This window comes from Pogona vitticeps, chromosome 3 (assembly GCF_051106095.1).
Source record: "Pogona vitticeps strain Pit_001003342236 chromosome 3, PviZW2.1, whole genome shotgun sequence".
NCBI lineage: Eukaryota > Metazoa > Chordata > Lepidosauria > Squamata > Agamidae > Pogona > Pogona vitticeps.
In genome coordinates this window covers 79798551-79823982 of record NC_135785.1, presented here as the reverse complement: position 1 = coordinate 79823982, position 25432 = coordinate 79798551, and the positions used below count along the sequence as shown (strand labels likewise).

Sequence of the window (25432 nt, the reverse complement as noted above, 5' to 3'; positions counted from 1 at the left end):
TAGTAGAGCTACAAATATCTGTCTGTGTAATAGAATCTGGAAATGTCTACAGACATTTAATGGACTTCTGAAAGGTTCTGCAAGAGAAGAAAATTAGACTATTTCAGATTATAGAAATCAACCTTATATATCAGGAGGGAACTTAACTTTTGAATGTATTTTTAAATAATAAAGCTATTAGTTCTACTCCCAGTTCCTGCTCTCAAGGTGAGACTAGCAGGCAGATGGCAACATTAAATCAATTGCACAGTCTCTGGGAAGCAACTGTATGACAGCTGAAGGCTACTGGAAAATGGCATCTGTCACTACTTCTTGTTAATGAATGTATCTATTCAATTTTCAGGAACCCAGAGGATAGGACAAAGAAGCTGCATGTATGGAAGGCTATAGACATATAGGATGTATATTTCCTAGTAGGCAGCAGCAGCATGAGATTTTTGAGGTCTGAGAATCCCTGCAGAACACCATGTTTAAATGGCTTAAGGTTTCATGATACATGGAAACATGATGTGGTTTGGAACAACATGCATGAAGGTGACTATAAAGCTTGTTGTAAAGCTTTTTTTGGCACAAGACAAAAGTCTCCAGCACACCTTTTCCATTCCTCTGTTTATGTCACACTATAAGAGTGAATTGGGCAACATCCATTTTAACAAAATACACACTGGTGGGGTCCAGCGTCAAGAAACTGGCACTGGTGAGACTCACATATGAAATCATGTACTCTCCCACCCCCAGAAAGCATGAGAAAATACTTTTTTCATAGAGGGCAGGCTGGGGATGCTCAGGGAGAAAAGATACAGACAGAGATAGAGATACAGACAAAAACTAGGCAATAATACAAATTTCTAGCATAATTAAAACATTTCCTTGCTGCTTGTCCCACCGCCCTAGCTTACCTTTCTCTCTTTTCTGAGCACATTAGTGTGCTTTAAAGTAAAGCACTGGACTACAGTCACTGACCAATTTTATAATCCAAGAATATTTCAGAGACCTCAGTGAAGCCCACAAATGTTCATTGAGCTAAATCTGAAGCCAGAGTTCAGCACTTCACTGTGTAGCACCCTGACCTTCGGGGCTAATGGAAGCTTAACAAAGATCAAGAAGGACAGGGAGCCCAGTTGACACTAAGAGAAATCTCCGGTGGCATTCTTACTGGGGTTCCCAAATCCAATTTATGAGGAACAACTTAAATATGTTTCTCAGATTAGGCTCTTTAGAATATTTAAGAACTGAGTTACTATAAGATTGAACATTCTTTCCTGTTTACCTTCCTTCTTGCTTTTGGGCTAATTATGATACACAACACAACTATAGGAGCAAGCTTGCATTGCCTCATACTGCTACTAAAGACCATATTATATCATACTGTGATAATTATTGTTACATGCATTATCTGTAACAGAGGAGTGCATATTAAAATTTCTCAGAGTCCATTCAAAATGTATGTGTCAACTACACACCTACCAGTAATGCTCTGGAACACTGGTTCCCAAAATTTTCAACATCATGTCCTCTTTTTGAGTTCACATTCACAGCTCTACACCTATACCCCCTATTGAGATCCAGTGTGTGGTGTTGTAGAGTGTTGTGCTATGAGTTAGGAGATTTGGATTCAAATCCAAGATTCGAAACTCAGTCATGAAAACTTACTAGGAGGTGGCACTGGTAAACCCATTTCTTAAATATCTCACATAATTTGAAAAACCTGTTAAGGGTTGCCATAACTTAGATGTGACTTGATGTCACATAACAACCATCCCCTTTCAACAAAATTTCAGTTTAATATTCAAAATTAAAAAATAAGCACAAAACCTTAATAGAAATATTTTAATTTCGAGTTGAGCAGAAATCGTTTTTCTTTGGCAATCGTAAATTCTAGTCTATCTACCAAAGAAATTTGTTTAAGTTGGTTTCTTTATGGACATTTTACAGTGTTGTTGCATGTGCATGCACACACACGTACAAATTATTCACACAACCTCCCTTATTTGCAAAATGATCTACTACATCAACGTGACATACATATTAGTGTGAACATACACTATGAACTTACGATGAAGAACTGTGATTTTTCAGAGTTGCACAGCACTTCTCTCCCATGCATGTAGAAACTGTGGCCTCTCAGATGTTGTTGCACAGCAGTTCCCATCACTGGCCAGGTAGGGTTATGGGAACTAGAATGCAGAATGATCTGAAAGGCCCCTAGTTTCTCATCTATGTTTTAGAAAGTTCAGGAAAAGAAACACAATGGAAAAATGAAAAACACAAATCTTAATGTGACCAATACTTGATCGCTTTTTATCTCAGTCCTCTTTTTTACTCAATCCTCTTTTTATCCAAATGTGTTTGTCAAATCAGATTTGACTTCCTAATGCTTATATGGCCAAGAATGTCCTGTGTGCCCATCTGCTTAATCTCAGACAGCAGAAGAACCCTGTTAGGTCAGAGCAAAGGCCTATCTCATCCATTGTTCTGTTCCTAGAATGGCCAAACAATGCCTTTGGGGAAATCATAAGCAGGACATGGGTATAGCAAAACTATCCCAGCAACTGGTGTTCACAGACATTCTGCCTCTGATACTGGAATGTATAGATATAATGACTAGCAGCCGTTCACAATTGTGAGATGATGGAGCAAACAACACAATTACATGAGCACACTGGCACACTATAGCACAGTGTGGTATAGAGCAGTGGTTCTCAAACTTGGATACCCAGATATTCTTGGACTGCAGCTCCCAGAAATCCTAGCCAGCACAACAAGTGGTGAAAGCTTCTGGGAACTGCAGTCCAAGAACATCTGGGAACCCCCAGTTTGCGAACCCCCGGTATAGTGGAGGCTTAAGTTTAAATCTCCCCTAAGCTATGGAAGCTTGTTGGGTAGGGAACTGGTAAAAGCACTCCTTGAATATCTCAATTACCTTGAAAGGTTGCTTTAAAAAGTGAGTTTTGACTTAACAGTGCATAAAAACAAAACTGGCTTTTAGATATGCTGGCTCCTAAACCATATAGGCCTTCATGACCAGCACTATGAATTTGGCCTGGAAATAAACCGAGAGCCAAACAGCTATTTGCTCAATTATTACTAAGAAACATCTCAAATAATATCACCCCTACAACAGACTGGCAACAGTGGTGTCTTGGGGAAAAACAAAAAAGAGGCTCTTTTTTTGCCTTTTGTTTTTGTGTTCTCTCATTGACTCCCTCTAAAACACGAGTGATCTGTATTAACAGAAGATGGGTAGATGATTTTTTTGTATGTGTTCTTTCATGTTTACCTCTTTTTTTTGCCTTTTATTTTTTCATCCTTTGCATTTGTGCCAGCTATAGCCATTCTTTGAGAAACCTGACTTGATCTACAGTGACATCTGCCTTGGTTAACTTCCACTTGAATTGCATAAGGCTGCCTCTGAAGACAGTTTGGAAACTTTAACTGGTGCAAAACGCTGCAGCCAAACTGTGGGCTGGTGCTGGTTTCCATGACTGTGTATCCTCTGTTATTCTACCTTTGCTGGCTGCCAGTTCATTTCCAAACCTTTTGCAAAGTGTTGATCATGACCTATAAAGCCATTTATGGTTTAGATCCAGGCAGTCTGAAACATCCTACAGTGGTGCCTCGCTTAATGATTACCTCACTAAACGATGAATCTGCTTGACAATGAGGTAAAATTCGCTTAACGATGATCGGTTCCCTGCTTCAGGAACCTTTTTTTTTGCTTAACGATGGTCTGAAAACAGCTGCTCGGCAGCTCTCAAAATGGCCACCCACTGTGCAAGATGGCTCCCCGCTGTTTTTAGGATGGATTTTTCTCAAGAGAGGCACCGGAAAATTGCCGCCCTATGGAGGATCTTCGCTGGACGATTAGGCATTTAGCCCATTGGAACACATTGAGCGATTTTCAATGCATTTCAATGGGTTTTTTTCCCCCGCTTGACGATGATTTCACTCTACAGCAATTTTGTTGGGACAGATTAATGTCATCAAGCGAGGCACCACTCCTTGTATGAGGCCTTATGTGTATGGGGAATGCCTTCTCTCAGTCCTAGTTCCACCATTCTCACAAACACATCTTTTGAGGACCTGAGAGAGGCTGCTCTCACATTATGGAAGTCCCTCCCCTGGAAGGTCTGGTTGGTCCCTTTCCTCCTTTTCTTCTGCCATCAGCTGGAAATGTACCTCTTTAGATAGGCTTTGGGGAAGCCAGGAGGCAACTGAGACGGGGAGATCTTTTCAGATTTAAAATTTATAGTTTTAGTATGATGTTTTAAATATGTATATATTATCATTTTAAGGCTTAACCAATTTGTTTTAATTGAATGTTGATTTTAAATGTTTTAATTTGCCAACCTGGTTCTCCGCCAGGAGAGAAAGGTTGGATAAAAATTAAATAGAGAAATAAATAATAGATCCAAAAAAGCAGCAGAAGTGGTTTTAGAACATTTTTCTCACACAAACCCACACAGAGCATGTTACAATTGTCCAATCTGGACACAATAAAAGGATGCCTAACAGGGGCCGGATCACTTTCCTCCAGGAAATCCATAGCTGGCAAACTACTCCAAACAGTGCAAGACCACCTGTAGCCACTGCTGCAGTTCCTTGCCATCCAAAAACAATGTGGTGCTTGTAAGCAACAGATGAAATCTTGTTCCCAATTCTCTGATAGGGGGTTTGCCACATTTCTGTGTAAGCAGGAATCTTGGAGTACAAAAGAAGCGAACAGGAAACACTGAATACTTGGCAGCACTTCTTTGGTGAGTTGGGAGAGACAGTCCAACCAAAGCCCATGAGGGCGGAATCTGAAACCTACAATCCTGATTTGTTTTTGCAGCCTTCATTTGGGAACTCATTTTTAAGAAACGGGCACCAATATCTGGTATGACTTTTGGAACTTTCTTATGTTTCTTCTGTATCATCCACAAAACATTGGCACACAACCTGATGAAGACAAGTATAGGTCGAAAGGTAGCTTTATCATCATCGTCGTCGTCGTCGTCATCATCATCATCATCATCATCATCATCATTGTGGTCTAATAAAGGTATCACCTGCCCTTGATTTTGTATTGTGTAAGGAACACAAAGCTTTGTTTTTTTCCAGCACCAAATGACACATTACAGAGATAACTTCTCATTAGAAGCCACAGCCTATTAGGGTTCTAAATAGATGATTCAGGCAATCCTTTGTGACTGAGCAATCAGGTTTGCAGACAAAGCCTGTACTTACCTCCTGATTTCCAGTCACAAAAAAACCCAGCAAGATAATTCATAAACTAAGGCAGGTATGAAAAACTTTGGCTTCAACAATCATGTATTCTCTAGATTTTAGGTATTCCATCTTCTGGGATGAGTTGTAACCAATGCTTAGTTTGGCCTTGAGCCTGCACAATTACAGTATTTTAAAAATTGTGCCACAGGAGGTAGGGAATGTTATGGTAAAAAGCAGCTCAAAGCTGGAATCGGACGTGCCTTCACAGTATTGGAAGCAATGGAGAGAAGGGCTGAAAAGAAAGGCCAGGAGAATTAGAAGATGAAGGAATTAAAATAGAACAAATACCTTTGTGAGTTTTTTCACACCAGACCGATTAAGGGTACAAAAATGAGCCACCGCATACTCCAGTAACGCGCCAAAGATAAAACTAAAGCAGATCCCCAGGTAAACATCAATTGCTTTGATGAAGCAATTAGCATTAGGAAGGGATGTCCTGGCTCCCATCATAAGTGTTGTCATAGTAAGCACTGTGGTAACTCCTACAACAAAAAAGAAGACAGGGAAGAAAACAGGTATTCTTGAAAGATTAACATAATGCCATTTCCACAGGGGTGCTCCAAGACATTTTGTTGCCAGAGGCACAGGCCTTGATAGCACTCTTTTTTCCACACACAGAACCAACTGGACTGGCTGGAGTTGAATCCCACTCCCAATCCTCCGGATCTTATACTTGAGTTGGCTGTCTTACTAGGCCAGCCCTGTGCCTCCTGCTCTGCCTTTGGATACCAGTTCCTCTGCATTTCTTTATTTTTGAGTTCTTCCATAGTCCCATGTCCACCCATCTTCCTTTTGTTTATGGCGGTTTATAATTCGAAGTACTTGGGGCACAAGAAGTGAAGTCCAGTTTTGTCAGGTTCGGGGAAAATAGTTCTTTTCCGTGGTTGAAAAGATGAAGAGGAAAAAAGAGGGATGAAAAAAGTGGAGATGAAACGTCGGAATTGCTCTCTCAGCTCATCTCTCAGAAACTCATCTAACTCATCACTAGGTAATTTGGGGGGAAGTGCAAACTGTTAATACAAATAAAACAGAGATTTGTTAGGGAACACAAAGAACAAGGTATGTTCTTTGGGGCTTGTAGCTATTTCCCCGATTGTTTCATGTTTCATCACACATGTCATTTTGGAAAGGCTGAAAATATGTGTAACTTTTTCAATGTGCTTTTGATGGGGTAATAACTATAAGATTTTGGAGCTCTGTCTGATTAGTTATCTGCCAGACTATCTACTTTTTGGACAGCATGTAACAGAAAGTACTACAAGCTTTCACTATCTGTGGAGACAATTACAAGAAGAAGCATTTCTAGATTTATGAGTCAGATGTGATTTATTTTCATATTAGCCACCACACTGAGGGTGAGTATATGCTTTTCTTATTAAAAGCCCCAGTTCAATTAGTAGTGTTTTCCAACAACATTAACATTTTGGCCAAATTCTGATAAAGCCAAGTAAAATCAGATAAAATGAAACACGTCCCTTCTGTGTTGGCTGCATTTCATACAAACATCTAGTTACTGTACATGAAAGCCTAGAGATCCAATACTAATTAAAGCAGATATTGCTTGTTTACATCCATCATTACTGTAAACCAGTTTCTCCCCCTATTTTTCTTCATAATTTTAATCACTGATACTTTTCACACAGTTTTAGATTGTGTATAAACTGGCCAGTATGACCATGTTAAGTCTCTGCATTAGTTCCAGTCTGCTGACAGACCCAATTTAAAATGATATTTTCTCTTTAAAGCCCTAAATGGTTTGGGGCCACATTATCTAAAGGATGATATCCTCAGCATCATCTTCACAGGCTTTATGATAGATGCCCCTGACAAATGAGGTGAGGCAGATGGTGACAGGGACTTCTCAGTGGTAGCATCCTGAATTTGGAAAAACTCCTCAGAGACTCCTTTGCCCCTATGCAAACGAGTCTCTGATATATTCTCCCTGTGTGTTAGTACTTTTTTGTACTTTGGGTACTGCCACTGTTAGTTCTACTTCTGATGTTGTTTTATTTTGTTTTAAACATGAACATATATGTTTAAAACAAAATAAAACAGCATCAGAAATAGAACTAACGGTGGCAGTACCCAAAGTACAAAAAAGTACTAACACATAGGGAGAATATATCAGAGAATATATCATTTTATATTATTCCGTACTTTACAGTTTTAATTGTTTGTTTCCGTTCACCACCCTCAGAATTTATCCTTAATGAGCAATATAAAAAGCTATAAATAAACAAACATAAGGTGCACTTGAATACATTTGTGCACACTCATGTATACACATGTTTTATTTTTATTTTTATTTCTCACCTATGCAGATTCTAGCAGGAACTGATGACTGGCTTATCCAGAATGAAACCCAGGAGAGAACAACCAGTAAACTGGATGGCACATAGGTCTCAAGGATAAAATACAGAATGTTCCTCTTCAGCTCAAAGTGGAACACTAACTTTGGATAACGTCCTATGTTAAAAAAAATAAAAATAAAAGGAAAGTTCAACAACCCAATTACCGGAACATAGCCAACATTTTTTTCTTCAAGATCTAAATATTTTTACACAGTAAATTATGAATGTACCATTGCATAATTTTTGCATATGAATAATTCAATGGGGCATTTACAATTATTCAGTTAGTGTCAGTCAGCAAGTCAGTTTGGCCATTTCCCCCTGCTCCCATAATTATTCGTCACTGTATCCTCTTGGTCTCTAAGTGCTTGACAAATAAAGCACTGTAAACTACAATAAATATACAAAAGCAATAGAGAAACAGAACAGCTGGGGGAAAAATAAAAATTAAAAAATGAAGAAAACCTTTCCCTGTTCCACAAATCAGGGACACAAACGAAGCAACTGGGTTTAAATGAATTAGTGAAACATGTCATAGTACATGAAGCAATGAAATGAAAACTGAGAGGATTTTATTTTTATACATCCTTATATTTTTATGCTCTTTCATTTATTATTAGTGAATATTATTCAGTTTAAATGACAACAGTGTGCTCCTCCAGAGTTATTTATATCTTTTCTCCTTGAAACATGGAAATGCAAACATGTATTTAATTTTTTTTGATGGGTGATGATCAGGTTCTGATTTTTCTGCGGGTGAACGGCAGTAGAGGACATTAGCCTTCTGAACATGAGGGCTAGCTAAAGGCAGAGGCAACGAGGAAACCAAGCAGATGTTAGTTACATAAGAAGCAAGGGACTTTCTGATCACAAAATCTGCCAATGTAAACCTGTACTTTTTGCCTATTTATAAGTGCTTAGTATTTTAAGAGAGACCTATCTCGTACATATCCATTCTATAGAATTCTGGGATTTTTTTTTTCATTTGATGAGGTAATTAAAATTCTCTACTGCATTTCAAAGGGTTTTACAAGAGGCCCCCAAGAAGAGAATACTAAGTACCTAATCAAACAGCAAATTCCAAGATTATTTACAAGGGTGTATAATGTACCCTGGCTGTATAATGTACCTCCAAGCAGTATTTCAAGACATCTGCCATGCTGACCAGAATCCAATTGGTCAGTTAGGCTGGCATAAATACAATGGTAGTAAACGGCTGCAGTGCATTGCCACTAGTTGGTCAACTTGTAGGTTGTATCTCTCACTGTAAACCAGACATGCATGTTGCATGAGAAGGGAGGCAGGAGAGAACAGGTTAACAAATGGCCCTTTGCTGCATGTGGTTATGTCACTGCAATTACACCAGCATAACTGATCAATATGATTCTGTCCAGTATCTCCCTTTGCAAAGAAAGCAAGGAAAACGTCTTTGCGTCCTTTGAAATTAGAAACATACAAGTGAGTTCATGAATCAGGAAGCAGAAATTAAACAGCACCATCACAAATTCTTATGTAGAAGGCGCTTCTCCTGAGGTCTTGTGCAGAAGATAAAATGTTTGTAGTGTCCAGAAAGGCAGTGGAAGGAGGGGGGGGAGGATTGGGAAAAGAACCCTGCAGAGTGTTAAGTGTATGTGACAGTTCCTCTGCCCTTTAGAAGACCCACTGGCATCTCCAGAGTTGTGACGAAGAAGTCACATGCCTACAGTGCTATGTCCTCTTCGGATTCCTCCAACACGCTGTGATATGCAATTCGGAACAACCTGCCAGCCATACCTAGTACACAGTGCAGTCTCAGCAATGCATTATCCTATTTTTGTGACATTTGTCCCTGGGTGGTTTTTTCCTCCTCTTCATGCTACTTTCTGGCCAGTTCTCACCTATCTTATGCAACTATTTGTTATATTTACTTTTTAAAAAAAAATCAAAACTGCCTTTCAGTGTAAACTGCTCTCAAAAGGCTGTGTAAAGAAGATTCCATAACAAAACATCTAAGCATATAAAAGCATCAACTTAAAATTCATAACAGACCTGAAAAATCTGCAGTAGTAATAATTGATGAAGAGTAAAGCAATGAGTCAAATGTGCATTGAAATAAAAATGACCAGATAATTCATTTAGAGACCAGGAATGAGTGGAACTTTTATTTTTTCCTAAGTGAGCAAATTCCACAAATGGAGGCCTCTGTCACAGAGGTCCCATTCCTGATGCCCATGAATCTGACACACCTTATTGACAGATCAAAGACTGGGGATTCAGAAGACTGTGAATACTATTTAAATTGCTTGTCAGTCTGTTAACCTCTCACCTGTAATGTTGGATGCTGTGAGAATGATAGGTTGCTATTACCACTGCCCCAGTTTCCTTGCTGTTTGTCCTGCTGTTCTACATATTGGGCTAAATCCAACTGCTAGAGCAGAATCAATGGGTCTTTAGTAAGTCAACATATATAATACAAGCCCCACTGATTCAGTGGGTTTGCTGTAGGTGGAACTACCAATTGGATTTAGCCCCTTGCTAAAGGGTACCGAGTTCAGTTTTTCACATAGAATCCTGGGGATTGTATAGTGACTTTCACATTTTTACTTTTTAATTTTATAATGTATCTATTTTTTCTTAATGTTAAATATGTGCAATGTCCACACTATGGAAATTCCACTTAACCTCTGCCAGGGCAAACGAGTACATCTGTTGGGGGACATCTAGTGATTTGCTTGTTTACTGCCTCTGCTTCTCCAGAACAACTTTGGTCTAGTGAAACATCAACTCTATAAAGGTTCAGGTCCTTCATGTATTGTGAGCCAGTTGTTTTGTAGACTCTGGGCTCATGCTTCCATTCTATCAACTTTTATTACTTCTTTGCCACTTAGAGAGGACATGAGGCCGAGGACCAGAACCCCCAACTAAGGCTGCAACTACATCGTCAGATACCATGCAATTTGCTGCTGGTGTAAAACAGAGGAATTCACATTTTTTCAATCATTTGACGCAAAGGCCAATTCAAATCAGCCCAGTCCTTTTTTGATCCTGACACAGAAGGTTTTTTCTCTACTGCTAGGAGTGTCTACTTTTTTCAACCTGAAACAAGCCAAACAAACTTTTCCCTTTGTGAGCAGTTGTTTTGGTCTCTTAAAGCAGTGGTTCTCAACATCTTGGCTCCCCAGATGTTCTTGGACTAAAACTCCCGCAAGCCTTTACCACTAGCTGTACTGCTCAGGCTTTCTGGGAGCTACAGTCAGAGAACATCTGGGGACCCAAGGTTGGGAACCACTGCCCTATAGGATGTGGGGGCCTCATGGTAGGTCCCAGTCTGATGCCATACTAAGCAGGGTGCGATGTTTTAGACAGTGGGAACACACAGCCCTCAATCTTTCTCCGCAGTCATCCTGAAGTATTTTTTTATATTTTTTCCAAAACAAGCTACGGGTTTAGCACTAGATCACCTTGTCACTACACTGATATACTACTTTAGCACTAGCTCATCTCAGCACAGACCAAAAAAAAAAGATAAAAATCAATATGAAATAGAAACAACCTTGATGAAATACAGCAGACTACAGTATTGTTTCAGTGCTTTGTGTGTATGTGTTCGCACATTATTGAGTATTTTGAAAAACTGGCCCTTTTCTCTAGCACTGTGCAAGAATTTAAACAGTCCACCGACTTTAATATGAACTATAAAAGTAAAGCCAGGAATCATCAGAGGGCGAGATCAAAGGAAGAAGGGCTGTGAGATGTAACGCAGATCAAATCCCATCAGACTGAGTGGCCCTGAAACAATCTGCAGTCTCAGTGTGATCACCTAATCTGAAAACAAGGGTAAAATAGTTCTGCAGCAAAGATGAATTGGCTTGCCGGTACAGTTGCAGCCTATGAGAGGGGAGGAGACAGGGACCAAATTTATTTGTCTGCTTAGCTGCCTGACCCTGTTGGCTTCTAGGACCATGTAGGCAAGATTGCTTTCAGCTGCAATACTACTGGAACAACAGGTGGCAGGAGGGAGATAAAAAGCACAGAGACAACTATGCTATCCAGGGACAGAGGGGAAATCCAGGCTGTTTATTGCCTCAAATGGTCTCCCTGGTTAAATAGCCTGGACAGCCTTGGGGGCAAGTCCCCTCAGTAGAAAATGCTGCAGTTAAATGCCAGGTCAGTGAAAGACAAGACAACATCTAGAGACTGGATCCTGGATGGACGTAATGACCTAGTTTGTGTTTCAGAGACCTAGCTGGATGAAGGAGGGGGTTTAAATAATCTCTCCCTGTTGGGCAAAGCTGAAGAGACTTGGCAAGGAAGTGAAAGAAGGCCTTGTCAATGGCTACTCCCAGTTTATGCAATGCCCTCCCAAGGAAGGCCAGAATGACCCCTTTCTTGCTATCTTCCTGGCAGGGAAAGATGCTTCTTTTTAACCTGGCTTTTAACAACTGAACCAAAAAAACTAAAATACGAATTTTGATGCTGATTGCTGTGCATATGACTGCTTTACTGTGTCTTTTTATTATTACACACAGTTTTAAAATTAGCTGTCTTTTAAATACTATGTGCATGCTCGCTCACCCTCTAATAGGGCTGCAGTATCTGTGTGGTTGGATGACAAAATGTCATGTGAGCAGTGACACTTAGCAATATCTTATCTTACACTGAAAGCAGTTTGTTATCTCAGCCAGGAATGCAGGTTAGCTTAGCAAAAGTTAATTGGAACAAGCCAGGATCAGAAACCACAGTTTGTTCTTGCATCATCCTAATAAATTGTAGCATAAACCTGGGTTGAGAAAAAATGGATGTCCATCAACCAATTACTGGACTGCAAACCTCCATCAGCACTAGCCAGTAAGGGAACTGTCACTAACAATACTGAGAGGGTTACCTCATCCCAAGTTTAAACTACCTCTAATCTGTCACTTCCAAATGTAATCACAAACTACACAAAAGCTTGTACTCGGAAGCTTCTGATCCTCTCCTTGCAGCTGTCTTGGGGGACAAAAGGGGAGAGAGACCTCATTACCCTAAGGCTCACTCAGTCTTTTATACCCATAAATCAGGACTATACTCTGAATGTGCAACTTGTCCTCTGATTAATCCAATCCCATCTTCCTGTCACTCAGTGCACACTTCAATACAGTGGTGCCTCGACTTACGAAATCAATCCGTATTGGAACGGTGGCTGTACTGTAACTCAAAAATTTCATAAGTCGAAGCACCATTTTCCATAGGAATGCATTGAAAATGATTAATCCGTTCCAGCCAAAGGAAAAAAATCACCAAAAAATAAAAATAAAATACTGCAAGCCCCTGGGGCTGCAAAAAACAAAACAAATCCAAAAAAATTGCTGCGGAGGCTTCCTGGGCTTCCAAAGTACCAGCACCCAGCGCGGCAGTCGGGGTGGCTTTGGAAGCCGGGGAAGCTGAAAAATGATGTACTCATCAAAGGAGAACCCTCTCCTAGAAGGGATGGGACATTTCTCCTACGTAAAAGTACTTACTTGCTCTTGAAAATATAGATTTGGAAAAAAAAAATCAACTACTGATTGTTCCATTATGTGTTAAACTGATGACCTCCAGATTGGTCTTTTGTTGTTTCAAAGCCTTAATTGATTTTATTCTTGATCAATTAGAGTGTATTTCGTATTATATGGATATTTTTGGCCTTGAGAGTTTGTATTGGTTCTGTTTGAATAATAATAAAAGAACATATTACTAACATAAATGGGTTTAGAAAGAAATATCCTTTGTCAGTGTTAACTGTTTGGTAGCACAAATGTGCTCATTCACAATCCAGGTAATTTCTGAATTTTACGACAAACTTGAAATGCACTACAGTTACTCACAGCATACAACATGTACTTGTCAGGCAATTTTTTGGAGGGCAGGGACACTGTGTAGTTCATCTAATCCCTCTTACTGGATCATTTATCTATATCCTGACTTTCTTCCACAAACTCAAGGTCTTACACTTAGGATTTTCAGGCAGCCTGCCATCTGGCTACAGAGCTTGCTTACTGTATTGTGTACCTTTTAGACAATGACGCATGATGAAATAATTGAGAGGATAGGGAGAGAGAAAAAGAATCTCCATAATTCTGATGTTCAGAGAGAGAGAGAGAGAGAGAGGGGGGGGGGGGGATGGTTTCCCACACCTCCTAGAGGGCGCAAGGAGACTTTTTCAGGATGATTAAGAAATTTGAAACAGGATGATTGGGAACCCTTCATGGTATTACAAGCTGCATTTGAGGTCCTGGGGAACACAGGCTGTGCTTTGCCCAGCCCAGGCAAAAAACAGAAGAGGATTTCGATAAAGCTTTATGTTTTTACCTGTTTCATAGACAGCTTCAGAGACAGAGGTATAGTAGTCTTCTACTGTATACTGTGCCAGCCGAAGAGTATCCAAGCCTTTAACAGAATCATTTCCTCTTGTCCAGTAAAACATGACATCATTAATGTTATAACCCCCTGTTTGGACAAGACAACAAGAAGATATTTGATTACACATGAAAGTTTAGCTTGATGTGTACACATAACTTGTCTTACATTTTACCTACTCTAATGAAGCTCTGATTTACCTCCCTTGGTTTTATGAGTTGCCCAGAGAATTCAAGATTAGGATTACAGCAGATGTTTAAACAACAGGGAAGAATATTTTAAGACGCAGCTTTGAAACTAGGTATTTCGTGCTTTATACAGCTGTGTAACAGATTGTTATGGCTATGAGTGAACAGTTTATGTGCTGTTTTTGTTTCATTTTTATGTGCAGTTGAACGCCAAGTGTGCAGTAGGGAGTGGGCTGAGGTGAAATTGTGCAGTTGGAAAGTGAATCAATGTGCAGTTGAGGGGAAAGGTAAAAAAATTAGGCACAGGATTTACACTGGAGAAACCTCAGTGGACCAGAAATGCATGGCAGTAATATGAGCATACAGACATCCTTGTGGAAGATTTACATTCGTTCTGTGAATTACTGTGAATTTAGAACAAGAGAGCTTGCTGACTGAAAGGTATCACTTCTGGTGGGCGGAAGGAGTAGGTAGATGGTTTACTGAACTAAGGCATGTTCATAAATGAGTGGTCACAGTATACTAGATAAGAACTATTGACTCCCGTGGAGAAATGGCCATCTGAAAGAGGGTTTAAACAGGAAGCAAAACACATGTGGTATTTGTCTCCCCACCCCACTATCCCTCCAAAGTGTTGTGTGTATGGAAGAACAATTAGGAAATTTAGAAGGAAAAACTGGGACAAATATTCTTCAGCTAGAGAGACGGTGGTCTCGGGGGGGGGGCAGGGGGTTTATACATGGCTTGTGGTGGTATGCTGTGATTAAACTGATGACAGCTCATAGAAGTTACTGTACTTTTTTGACTGCCATTCCCAGAATTCCAGAGGCAGTATTGTCTAATGGGTGTGCTGGCTGAGAATTGAAGTTCTTTTAAACAAAGTAACTTTTTTGCACTCTAGCTCTGAGTCACACCGTATAATGTGATTTTACATGGCAATGTGGTTTGGAGAGATATCAATGCGAGGGCAACTGTAAATAATAGTCCTAAGTAACCCTAAACCTTAAGTGTTCTCCTCCCCTGTGCTACCCACATCCCACTTGTGACTTTGCTATATATTGGCTGTTCTCCCAGCCTTTCTTTTCCACCAGAACAGCTGCATCATTGGAATACTCCACCGATGGGCTGGGACAGTTCTCCAGGTTTATCCTTCCAGTTCGCAGTGTGTCTTGAATTTCATCAGTCATAGCAGGGCCACCACCAAATGCTATAGGTCCTCAGCATAGCATAGTTGAATAAGTAAAGTAACATTCAAACATTTTGTTGTCCAATTCAAATAAACACATGAGCCGGATGCACATTAGCCCCAGGCTTTTTGAAGAGAAAAGCCTCTGCTATGCATGTAGAAACCCTGATTTTCCAGGATTTCACATCCCACAGAGAACCTTCACAGAGAGTGGGCAGCAAAGACCGATAGGGACATGGCTAATGTATTCCTCTCCTCACGTGTTTAGTTAAACCATATAACAGATCAGCTGAAGACAGCTTTGTTGTAATGAAGATGCTTCAGTGCTAAAGCTCCAAAGAGCAGTGTCATTTTTTAAAAAACTTATTTTTAACAAGGGGTGACAGAAAGGAAAAAGGGAATTTAAGTTAAGGGGGAAAAGGAGAAACAATAACATACTGACATCCATTCTATACATATTGCCATATCAAAATTCTAAATTGCTCTTTTTACTATTTTCTGCCTTCCAGATTTAAGTTCTCATTTCACTGTATGCTCTTCATACAAAGTCCTTCATCACTTCTGATAAAATGTCCATTTCCCTTGTTCCCAAAGAGCAGTGTCATTTTTGATACTGTTAATTTTACAGCAGGGTTAGTGAGTGGTTGGCTCTCTAAGGAGCTACTGGATTGCTCCATCAGTCCTCACCAGCACAGCCAGATCTGATGGGATGATGGGATTTGTTATCTGGCCACACTTTCTCCATCCCTACTTTGCAGTGAAATACTTCCCCCTAAAATAAATCTGATCTGCTGTCATATCATTTCATATCTATTGATATCCACTGATATTCATGTTGTTGTAGTGGCACATTTTCCTGTAATGTGCAAAGGTATCTGCTGCTATAAATGTTCATCATGAATATAAATATCACTACCATTATACTTCGCAGCCTGGAGCGTGGATTTCTGTTTGCAATACAAAGACGACTGAGGAAAGATATGCTAGTACTTTTCAAATATTTGAAAGGCAGTCATACAGAGGAGAGGCAGGATCTGTTCTCAATCATCCCAGACTGCAGGACACATAATAATGAGCTCAAGTTGCAGGAAGCCAGGTTTCAGCTGAATATCAAGAAAAACCTTAACTGATCAAGCACTATGACAACAGAACCAATTACCTCAGAAGGTAGAGCACTGCAAAGCTGGAGGCATTCAAGAGAAAATTAGACAGCCATCTGTCAGACTTGCTTTGGTTTGGATTCCTGCAATCCATAATGAATGGCCTTATGGATCCCTTCCTACTCCATTATACTATGATTCCATGACATTTCTGTTGATGTTTGAAAGTGCCACATTAAGCAGATGATTAAATGTTTACTGTTTGTTTGCAAATAACTGAAAAAGGAAGAATACTTTTAAACCTTCAGAAGCCAAAGAAAGTGTCAAGATTAATTTCCTAACCTGGCAGAACAAAGTTTGTATTAATGAGCATCCATGATTGTACAGGTGTGCAAGAATGCTGAGTAATGCTGAGTCATGGACGATGCAACATATGCCAAATCATAGATGATGCAACATCTGCTATGATTAGTTATATGCTATTATGTATAAGTATATATATGTGAAGCTGAACTGATGATGTATCTCCACGACTGATCCATTGCTTGATGTCATGCTGGCAGTGGAATTGCTGTATATGTTGTAAATATACTTTGGTGTTGGGAGAAGCTGCCTGTGTACGTGTGAGTTATTTGGACTGCCTGGACTGGACAAGACTCTGCTCCAGAGACGTCAGCTTTATGCGCTAACAGAAAGTGCTTAAACTGTTGTACTGAAGCCAAACCTGTGCTCAGGACCCAGGGTTCAATCCCATGTAGCTACCTCAAGGTTCATTCATCCTTCCATTCTTTTCAAGTCTGTAAAATGAGTCCCCAGCTTGCTGGGTGTGTGTGTGTGCAATGTGTAGCCTGCACAATTAACTTGTAAACTGCCCAGAGAGTGCTTTAAGTGCTATGGGGTGGGCATATAAGCAGCATGCTTTGCTTTATTAATCCCTTTCCTTTAAAATAAAATCCCAAAGGGCAAAGACAAACAGAATAAGGAGGCGGAATTTAAAGAATATTCTGCTGTGAAAATGAATAGGTTTTTTTTTAAAAAATATTCTACTAATCCCCTTTGTGGCTACAAAGCAATTTTAGACTCATGGGCAATATAAAGTCCATACTCTGAAATTCTTTTTGTAGATGTCATACTAATAAAAGCTGAGCGCCAAAAAAAAAAAAAAAAGGAACTAATTACTGGAAACAAGTATTTTCCAGCCTTGCAACTTCTTCCCACTGTCTTTATTGCTACCAGCTCACAACAATGTAGTGGCTGCGTGAATCACAACAGGAAAAACTCCCCTGCTGGGAAAGGCTGAAGGCTGTAAGGAAAGAGGAAGACCAAATGCCAGATGGATTGATTTCCTAAAGGAAGCCACAGGTTCAAGTTTACAAGAGTTGAACAGGGTTGTTGAGGATGGGACATTTTGGAGATTGCTCGTTCATAGGGTCACCATGAGTTGGAGGCAATTTGACAGCACGTAACAACAACAGATATCTACACATAGCACTTAATGAGCACTATGTAACCACATTCTATGATCAAGACCTTACATGCTTAATTATAAGGTTTTCAAGGAAGGAACTCCTTGGTCAGCATGTTTTTCTTTGAGGAGGTTCTCCTTTACTGTCTCTTCACACTTTGGACTCGTAGCACAACTTCAGGTGTAGTTTCAATGAATAATCCATATCTTATTTTAAACTGTCTAAAATGATTTTAAGTGTATATTTTAAATTATTTTAAAATACGGTATACAATGTATTTTTAAATGTAAGAAAAGTAATATCTAGCTTTGGTCAGATAACTAGAGAGACAGTAATTAAAGGGGGCACAATTACATTTTCTATGTATACAATTTATGAAGCAGACTTTTTGAAAAAGAAATGCTGTTATTTTTCCTTGTGTTTTCTCATTTTTATTGCTAATTGCTTAAGAAAGAAAAAGAAAACAGTGCTTGTAGGTGGCAATATGAATGAAGAGTGATATAATCTGTGGGCAAAGATAGCAATGTTACATATTATTATTGCTGCTACATAGAGAATACTAAAAAGCTACCATTGAGGTGAATGATATACCATTAAGATTTGAAAAAATGTTTGTAAGTTGTACTTCTCTTATGCATATCTGTAAAGTGTCTTGCTACTGAGAGTGTGCTATGGTTATTAATAAGCTAAACACACTTATTTTAAAAATTGCCTTTGACTGTGCCTCAGTATTATTATATATAGCTTTGCAGAATAAAATACTGTACTCTTCATCTATATCCTACAAGAAAAGGAGAGGCAGTTGCACCTGCAATAATAGCACAACTAGCGGAAACTACCCACACAAATCTTGTTTTCACCTGAAATTGCAAATGACAGTTTCATTGAAATCAATGAGATTTTGCTTCTGTTGTTAATTATGGGTTTGAGACTCAAGCCTTCATCGCAGACACTATGGCAAATGAGCCATTGTTTTCTCATTCTCAGCAGGCATTTGCATTGAGCAGACATCAAAAACTCTGCTTACTGCAGACATGTGTAAAATTAGGAGAGGTTCTGTGACATTTCCACCGAAAGCCACTGGGATTTATTGCTGTCACTTTAGAGATTAGCCCCCAACAGTTATCATTGCATTCAATGCTACAATATTGAGTACATATATCAAGTGGTACACTTAGAGGCGGCACAGATTTAGCTATGGTCCTTCCCAAGCCAGTTATAATCCACTTTTTTATTTGGCAGTATTACCAACCTGCATGTTGTTTCCAGTTAACACGTTTCTTAAGTACCAGAAATTCTGTTCATACATATACAATGTTTTTGCAAGCTTTCACTGTCATGCACAGTGTATTTCTAAAAGGGGAGACTGCTAATCTGTCAGCAACTGTTAAAACAGAATAAGATTTTTTAAAAATTTTTATTTTATTTTTATTTTAAAAGGAAGATTAGCTTTTTTTCTCTTTTGCCCCATGCTGAGACACTCAGAGACAGAACAGTATGGAAGAATTATGGATGCAATAATCGGTTTCCTTCACCCCCCCCTTGACCTTCTTTCTCTCACTAGTGCCCTAGAAAGCTAAGCAACCAACATCATGTGACACACGTTGATCATTTTATTACATTTTGCTTTCATTTAATCAGAAAACACTTGTGTGTAGTTTTGGAGTGACAGATGGTATCATTCCTTTGTTTTCAGGTGCATTGGGATTGGTTTATTTATTTTACTTCCCCAATGATAATCCTGTGGGAAATGCATAAGTACAGGACTCTGTTGATCTGTGTAGAAACTGCTGATGTAGAATGCACTGTATATCACCTAAGAGCAAGCTTTAATTAATTTTTTTAAAATAATAACAATTACTTCTAATAATTACAGATTACTTATTGTAGCATGTTTGCTGCCTATCCAAGTGTCACGGAATACAATTTTGGAGACTGGCAGATCACAGAGTGGATTACTTTCCCTCCAAATCAAAGGGCCATCTTGCGCTCATGTGCATTGCCAATGCTCTGCCACCCAAAGGCTGTTCCATTTATTTCAGTGGAAAACTACATTAAACCCTTAAGTGCAAGCACATCAGAGATATGATGACAACACACAATGTTTCTCATTCTCAGCAATTTTTCAAGTCTCATCCTGCTGAGGTTTCCTACTAAGATTCTCCCTTGCATTAATGGAGTGTCTTGTCTTCCCTCAGAAATAAGACTCTGGTCTCATTTTTCATTTACAGTGGTGCCTCTCTTAACGATTTTAATTGGTTCCAAAAAATGCATCACTATGGGAAAACATCGCTAAGCGAAACACGGTTTCCCATAGAAATGCATTTAAAACTGGATAATCTGTTCCAATGGGAATGGATTGCCGTCCTTAAGCGAAAATCGCCATAGGAAACATCGCTAAGCGAAACGCAGTTCCCCAATTGGAATGCATTGAAACCTATTCAATACATCTCAATGGGGGGGGGGGGGGATTACAACAAATTTAAAAAGAGTTGGAACAAAGTCAAATTAGTTTAACAAAGGGTTTATTAAGTGCACTTATGATTTCAAGCATTCTAAACATTTTTAAACATTTTTAAACATATAAAAAACAGCCAACATGAGACTGTCAAAACCATCATTAAGCGAAACAGGGGGATCCAAACTGTCATCGCGATGCGAAGCATGGTCCCAAACATCGCTATGTGAAAATTGCCCATAGGGAACATTGTTAAATGGAGCGCAAGATCGCTCTGAAAAAGCCATCACTAAGCGAATTTGTCGTTAAACGAAGTGCTCGTTAAGCGAGGCATCACTGTATTTATTTATTTATTTGCCGCATTTCTCCCAACAAGGGACCCAAAACGGCTAACAACATTAAAGTCAACACAATTAAAAAACACAATAAGTTAAATATTAAAATTATCTTTCACCCATTTTTCTATACAGAAATCTGCCAAATTCTGACCAGTGCAGTAGATGTAACAATCCTGTGCAACTCATTTTTTCTTTGGCCCTTTCCAAGTAAATCTCAAACAGGAAAGTTATCATTCTGCCAGAATTGTAATAATCCTATGTAGCTTGAAATTTCCTCCAGAAAAAAAAAGGATGATAAAGTTTTCAAGAAATTCTACAATATTCCTCAAATAATTTATGAGGGGAAAAGAAAAATTCACACTGTGAAATCAAATGTGGGGGGAGGGGTTTTACTTGGTTTCTCTCTGAGAGCAAGACCTTGTGAAACTCACTGACATAGACCTGCTTTTCTATTTAATTAATGCAACAGTTCTTCATGGCAAGATTGCTCTTTATGTATAATGATATAGCTCCACTTGATTAAAAATACCCCTGGAGAAGGATAAAAACAACAACAAAATCAGTTGGTGGCACCTTAAAGATCATCCACTGACTTCCAAATGCTTGCCAGGGTAATGGGAGATGTATAAACGGAAAATAATTTGTTACATTCACATTTTCCTACCAAAACAGGCTTCTCAGACTGCCTTGGAGACCAAGTAGATTTTTGCCTTGCAAATCTATGATGCGTTTTGGCAAAGCAAAAAGTGCATAAAACTACGTGAAAAAATGCATACAAGAAAGCACGTCCTCAGAGTGTCCACAATCAGGCTTTACTCAATGGGAAAAGGCACCAAAGTGTATACTTTAAGAAAAATCCATGCAAAATATATACACAAGTAAACACAAATTTCAACACAGAAAGGCAAAAATAAGTCTTGCAGCCTAATACAGAACTGTGGTAACAGGAGAAAAGGTGTTGCCAGTGGGATTCAGAGAAATGCAAGAAAAATGAGGCTGATAAGTCCTAATATCCCCAGAGGATAGAAGTAGAATTCTGCTGTTAATATGCTTCTCTTCTCTTTTTTAACCCTTCACACTGCTTTCGTTGGCTAGGAAAATACTTAACACCAGCCCTAGCCTATCTGTCACAGGTGTGGGGCCCCGTCATGGAGCCTTCAATCTTCTGCTGTCTCCCAATGACCCCCAGCTCTCTGACAGGATCTTGAGGCCCATAGCCAGCCCAAACACTGGTAGCAAGAAATCTCCATCCATGGAACTTTTCTCTGGCAGATTAGGATTAGAATTATTGGGTGGATTTTTAAAAAGTGAGGCATAGCCAAGGTAGACTTCAGATGTAATTTGACAGTTGAGGATAAAGTCGCATTTTGACATGAGTTTTTTAAGTTTTATCCCCTGCTTTTATTAAATCTAAGCGTGGTGTCAGAAAAGGGACAGAAAAGTAATAAACAATGTAAAAACATATTCTTAGAATCATGTAGTGAGTAATGGATTACTTTTTAAACACTATAATGTGTTATGGAACAAATTACTTCAAAAGAGATATTTCAATGTTTGGAAAGCAACTCAACATTTAACTGGATACACTGTTTGCTCACTTCTTTCTTACTTGAAGCTTTCCTTATTATATTGGACATCCTTTATATTGCCCACTAGATGGCTATGCTTAGAAAACTGGTCAATTTCAGGATGGTAGTGGTGGTGGTAATCAACTGAGTTTTTTTTTTTTAATCAACAACCTTCATCTTCTCTTGACCTGTCTAGAATTTTAAGTATAAAGAAGCTGGATTATACTAGAACTGGAGTGAATTTACACTTTCTAAAGGAAAAATATTTGTTTGCTTTCACAAAATGAATGTGTGGCTCCCTTTTTGAATTATATTGTGTAATTAACTTTTACTTGCCTGAGTGAGGGCAAAAATTATGACTATGCTGGCACACTCATCTACTATCAGCTAGTGAAAAACAAAATACAGTACATGCTAGTGTAATACAAGATTACATTGCTTGACAGAAAGAAGGACCTGTCACAAAATATGGGATTTTTAGGTTGATCTAAAGGTCAAAAGCCTAGAAATGACACTCGGGGGATGGGGAAGAAGCAGGATGCACATTTGCCTTAAATGACTACAGCTCTAATCCCACATGGATTTGTACCACTCACTTCCCATTCATTACTGGGACTGCCACCATCTGGCTGTGCACAGGATGGCAGCCAAGAACAGTACTTGAAGTTATTTTGCTTGGCTGTGAAATCTACAATATGAATATGGGACCTTGCCAATAAGCTATCCAGTTACCCCCTTTTTGGACTTCTTCCTTCCACACGAAGGGATTATGTAAGCAACTCAGCAAAGAAATGCTTTTCTGCTTTAAATACTTCATCATCTTTTTAATCTACTATTTTCTCTGAGACATTCTGATGCCCAGATTAGATTTAACTCCCAAACCACAGTTTCTTGGAGCAGGGGGGAAAAAAAAGGCAGTGAGCTTCTCCTTCTCTCATCATCTCATACACTAGCTTGACTTTTTCTCATAAGACCTAAACTCATTTAAGCACTGCCTCCAGACCAGTAAGGTTTAATCTTGGTTTTGCAAGAAATTCAGGCCATGCCATTTCCCCACGTGGAGGTCACAGAAGGAAGTACACACTATTGCCACAGAGACAGCACCCGCAAGTGAAAACAATCTTCCGCCACCGCCTTGTGGTGCCCCTTCCATCATGTCCTAAAAATCTCCTCCAGAGCAGTGTTTTTCGAAGCACTGTGGGGGAAAGGACTGAAAACCCCGATTTTACCAAAGGCACCATACCAGATTTAGGTCTGGGTTCCCAGTAGCCTCAGTGCCCAATGCTTAGACTTAACATCAAACTCTGGTTAGCTTAAAGCAGGAAAACTCGCACTGTGCTTTGGATTAGCTGTAGCGTGCTGGAGGAGAGAATCATAGAATCATGGAGTCGGAAGGGGCCTATAAAGCCATTGAGTCCAACCCCCTGTTCAATGCAGGAAATCCAAATCAAAGCAGATCTGACAAACAAGTTGTCCAATTTTCTCTTGAATCCCTCCAGCACTGAAGCGCTCACCACCTCCCAAGGTAACTGATTCCATTCTCATACTGTCCTAACAGAGAGGGAGAAATCCACACAAGCCTGCAGTTCAGGCAGGTTTGGGTCCATAACATTGTTCCCCATTCTGTCTGAATTATCTTAGCGTCTATCGGCTTCATATGCCTAAATGCCAGGTGGAAACAGCAACAATCTATTATACTGTAATGTACTGCACAAGAATATTTGATTGTATTACCAGTGGGGAACAGTTTGTTTGTTCATTTTTTACTTGAGCAGTACAGGACTACAAGGAACAGAGCAACAACAACAACAACAACAACACATATACAGAGGTATTCTCGGGGAGGGGGGCATTTCAAGCATCACTCCCAAAGTCTGACTATTGCCAAGAAACTGCTACTATGAGACCAGACTTTTAGTTGCAGTACTAAAGCATACAAAATGGTAACCACGCGGATCACCTAGATTCTCACTGGATACCTCTACTGGTATGGCAAACTAATCAAATTATCTGGGCAACTGGCATAATTGCTGCTTATTTACAGCATGGAATCCCGACTACAAGGCATTATCTTAAGCCACAGCCATACCATACCACCAACTCTTACTGATGACACTAGAGCTCGGGAGAAAAGGAGAAGGGGATCTGGGATCTTGCCTACAGCATCCTCTGCCTGATGAATGTATCCCAGCAAAGAGATTCAAGTTCTCCTTCTCCCCACCCCCTTGCGGAAGCAATAAAATCACTTACAGCTTTCCAGTTGCAAGGTGCACGTCTGTTTGTCCATAGGGTATTTAGTCAAATCCATACTACAGGCAACTGTTGTCGTTATCCTTTAAAAGCAAAGTACAGATGGTTACTGTCTATGCATAATACTGTGCATCAAAAATAGAAACAAATTATCCTACTTATTTCAGCTATTTTTTTAAAAAATCAAAACATATGGCTGGGGGAAAAGATCAGTTGATGTTTTGTGAAAACAAAACTTGAAGTGGGGAGAAATTCAGAATTATTAATGTGTAGCCTGCTGCTCTACAGAATGAGCTGGATGACTTGTGAAAACACAACAACAAAAGCAATGAAAAAATTTAAAATAATTACAGTGCATAAAATAATATAAGACGAACGATGGCCACAATCCTATTAGAGTTTGCATCAGGTTTCTGGAACCTGTCATGGCTAATAGTAGTTAACTGATGAGGTGCCAAGTCATGCCTGGTCACATGCCTGAATGCACAACTAAGAGGTGCTCCAGCATCTCAGCTACAATTAGCCACAGCCAGTTACACAAACACCAGTAGAATTCTGGGCAATGAAACATAAAAGTGGCAACCAGTGAACATATAAAGATGTTGAAGAAGAAGAAGAGTAGTAAACAGTAACTGGAGTACTGAAATAAAAATATCTTCAGTAGACACAGAAAGGAACAACAGAGGAGCTGCACACGACTAACATATAATATCCCAAGTCTCAACAACCTACTGTTTACTAAGCCTATATGGAGTGCAAATGTATTTTCCCCATTTTCTTCTCCTTTCATTTCCCTTCCCATTCTTTGTTCCTTTAATTTTTGCATGGAAATATAGCATCAAGGACATTGGCTCTTGCTTTATCAATAATGTCTAGATCAAACCCTTTCAAGCTCTGCA

At 39.4% G+C, this 25432-nt stretch overlaps 1 protein-coding gene across 3 annotated transcripts in view; it reads right to left on the bottom strand.

Moving 5' to 3' along the window:
- LOC110079719 (gamma-aminobutyric acid receptor subunit pi) overlaps positions 1-25432 on the bottom strand; it is a 67847-nt gene that overhangs the window by 5252 nt on the left and 37163 nt on the right. For all 3 annotated transcript variants that reach the window (XM_020794999.3, XM_078391266.1, XM_072995372.2), the window contains 4 exons: positions 24534-24616; positions 13932-14069; positions 7585-7737; positions 5560-5753 (listed from right to left, as the gene is read on the bottom strand). In XM_020794999.3, coding sequence (XP_020650658.1) covers positions 5560-5753; positions 7585-7737; positions 13932-14069; positions 24534-24616 — 568 coding nt within the window. The remainder of the gene's footprint in view (positions 1-5559; positions 5754-7584; positions 7738-13931; positions 14070-24533; positions 24617-25432) is intronic.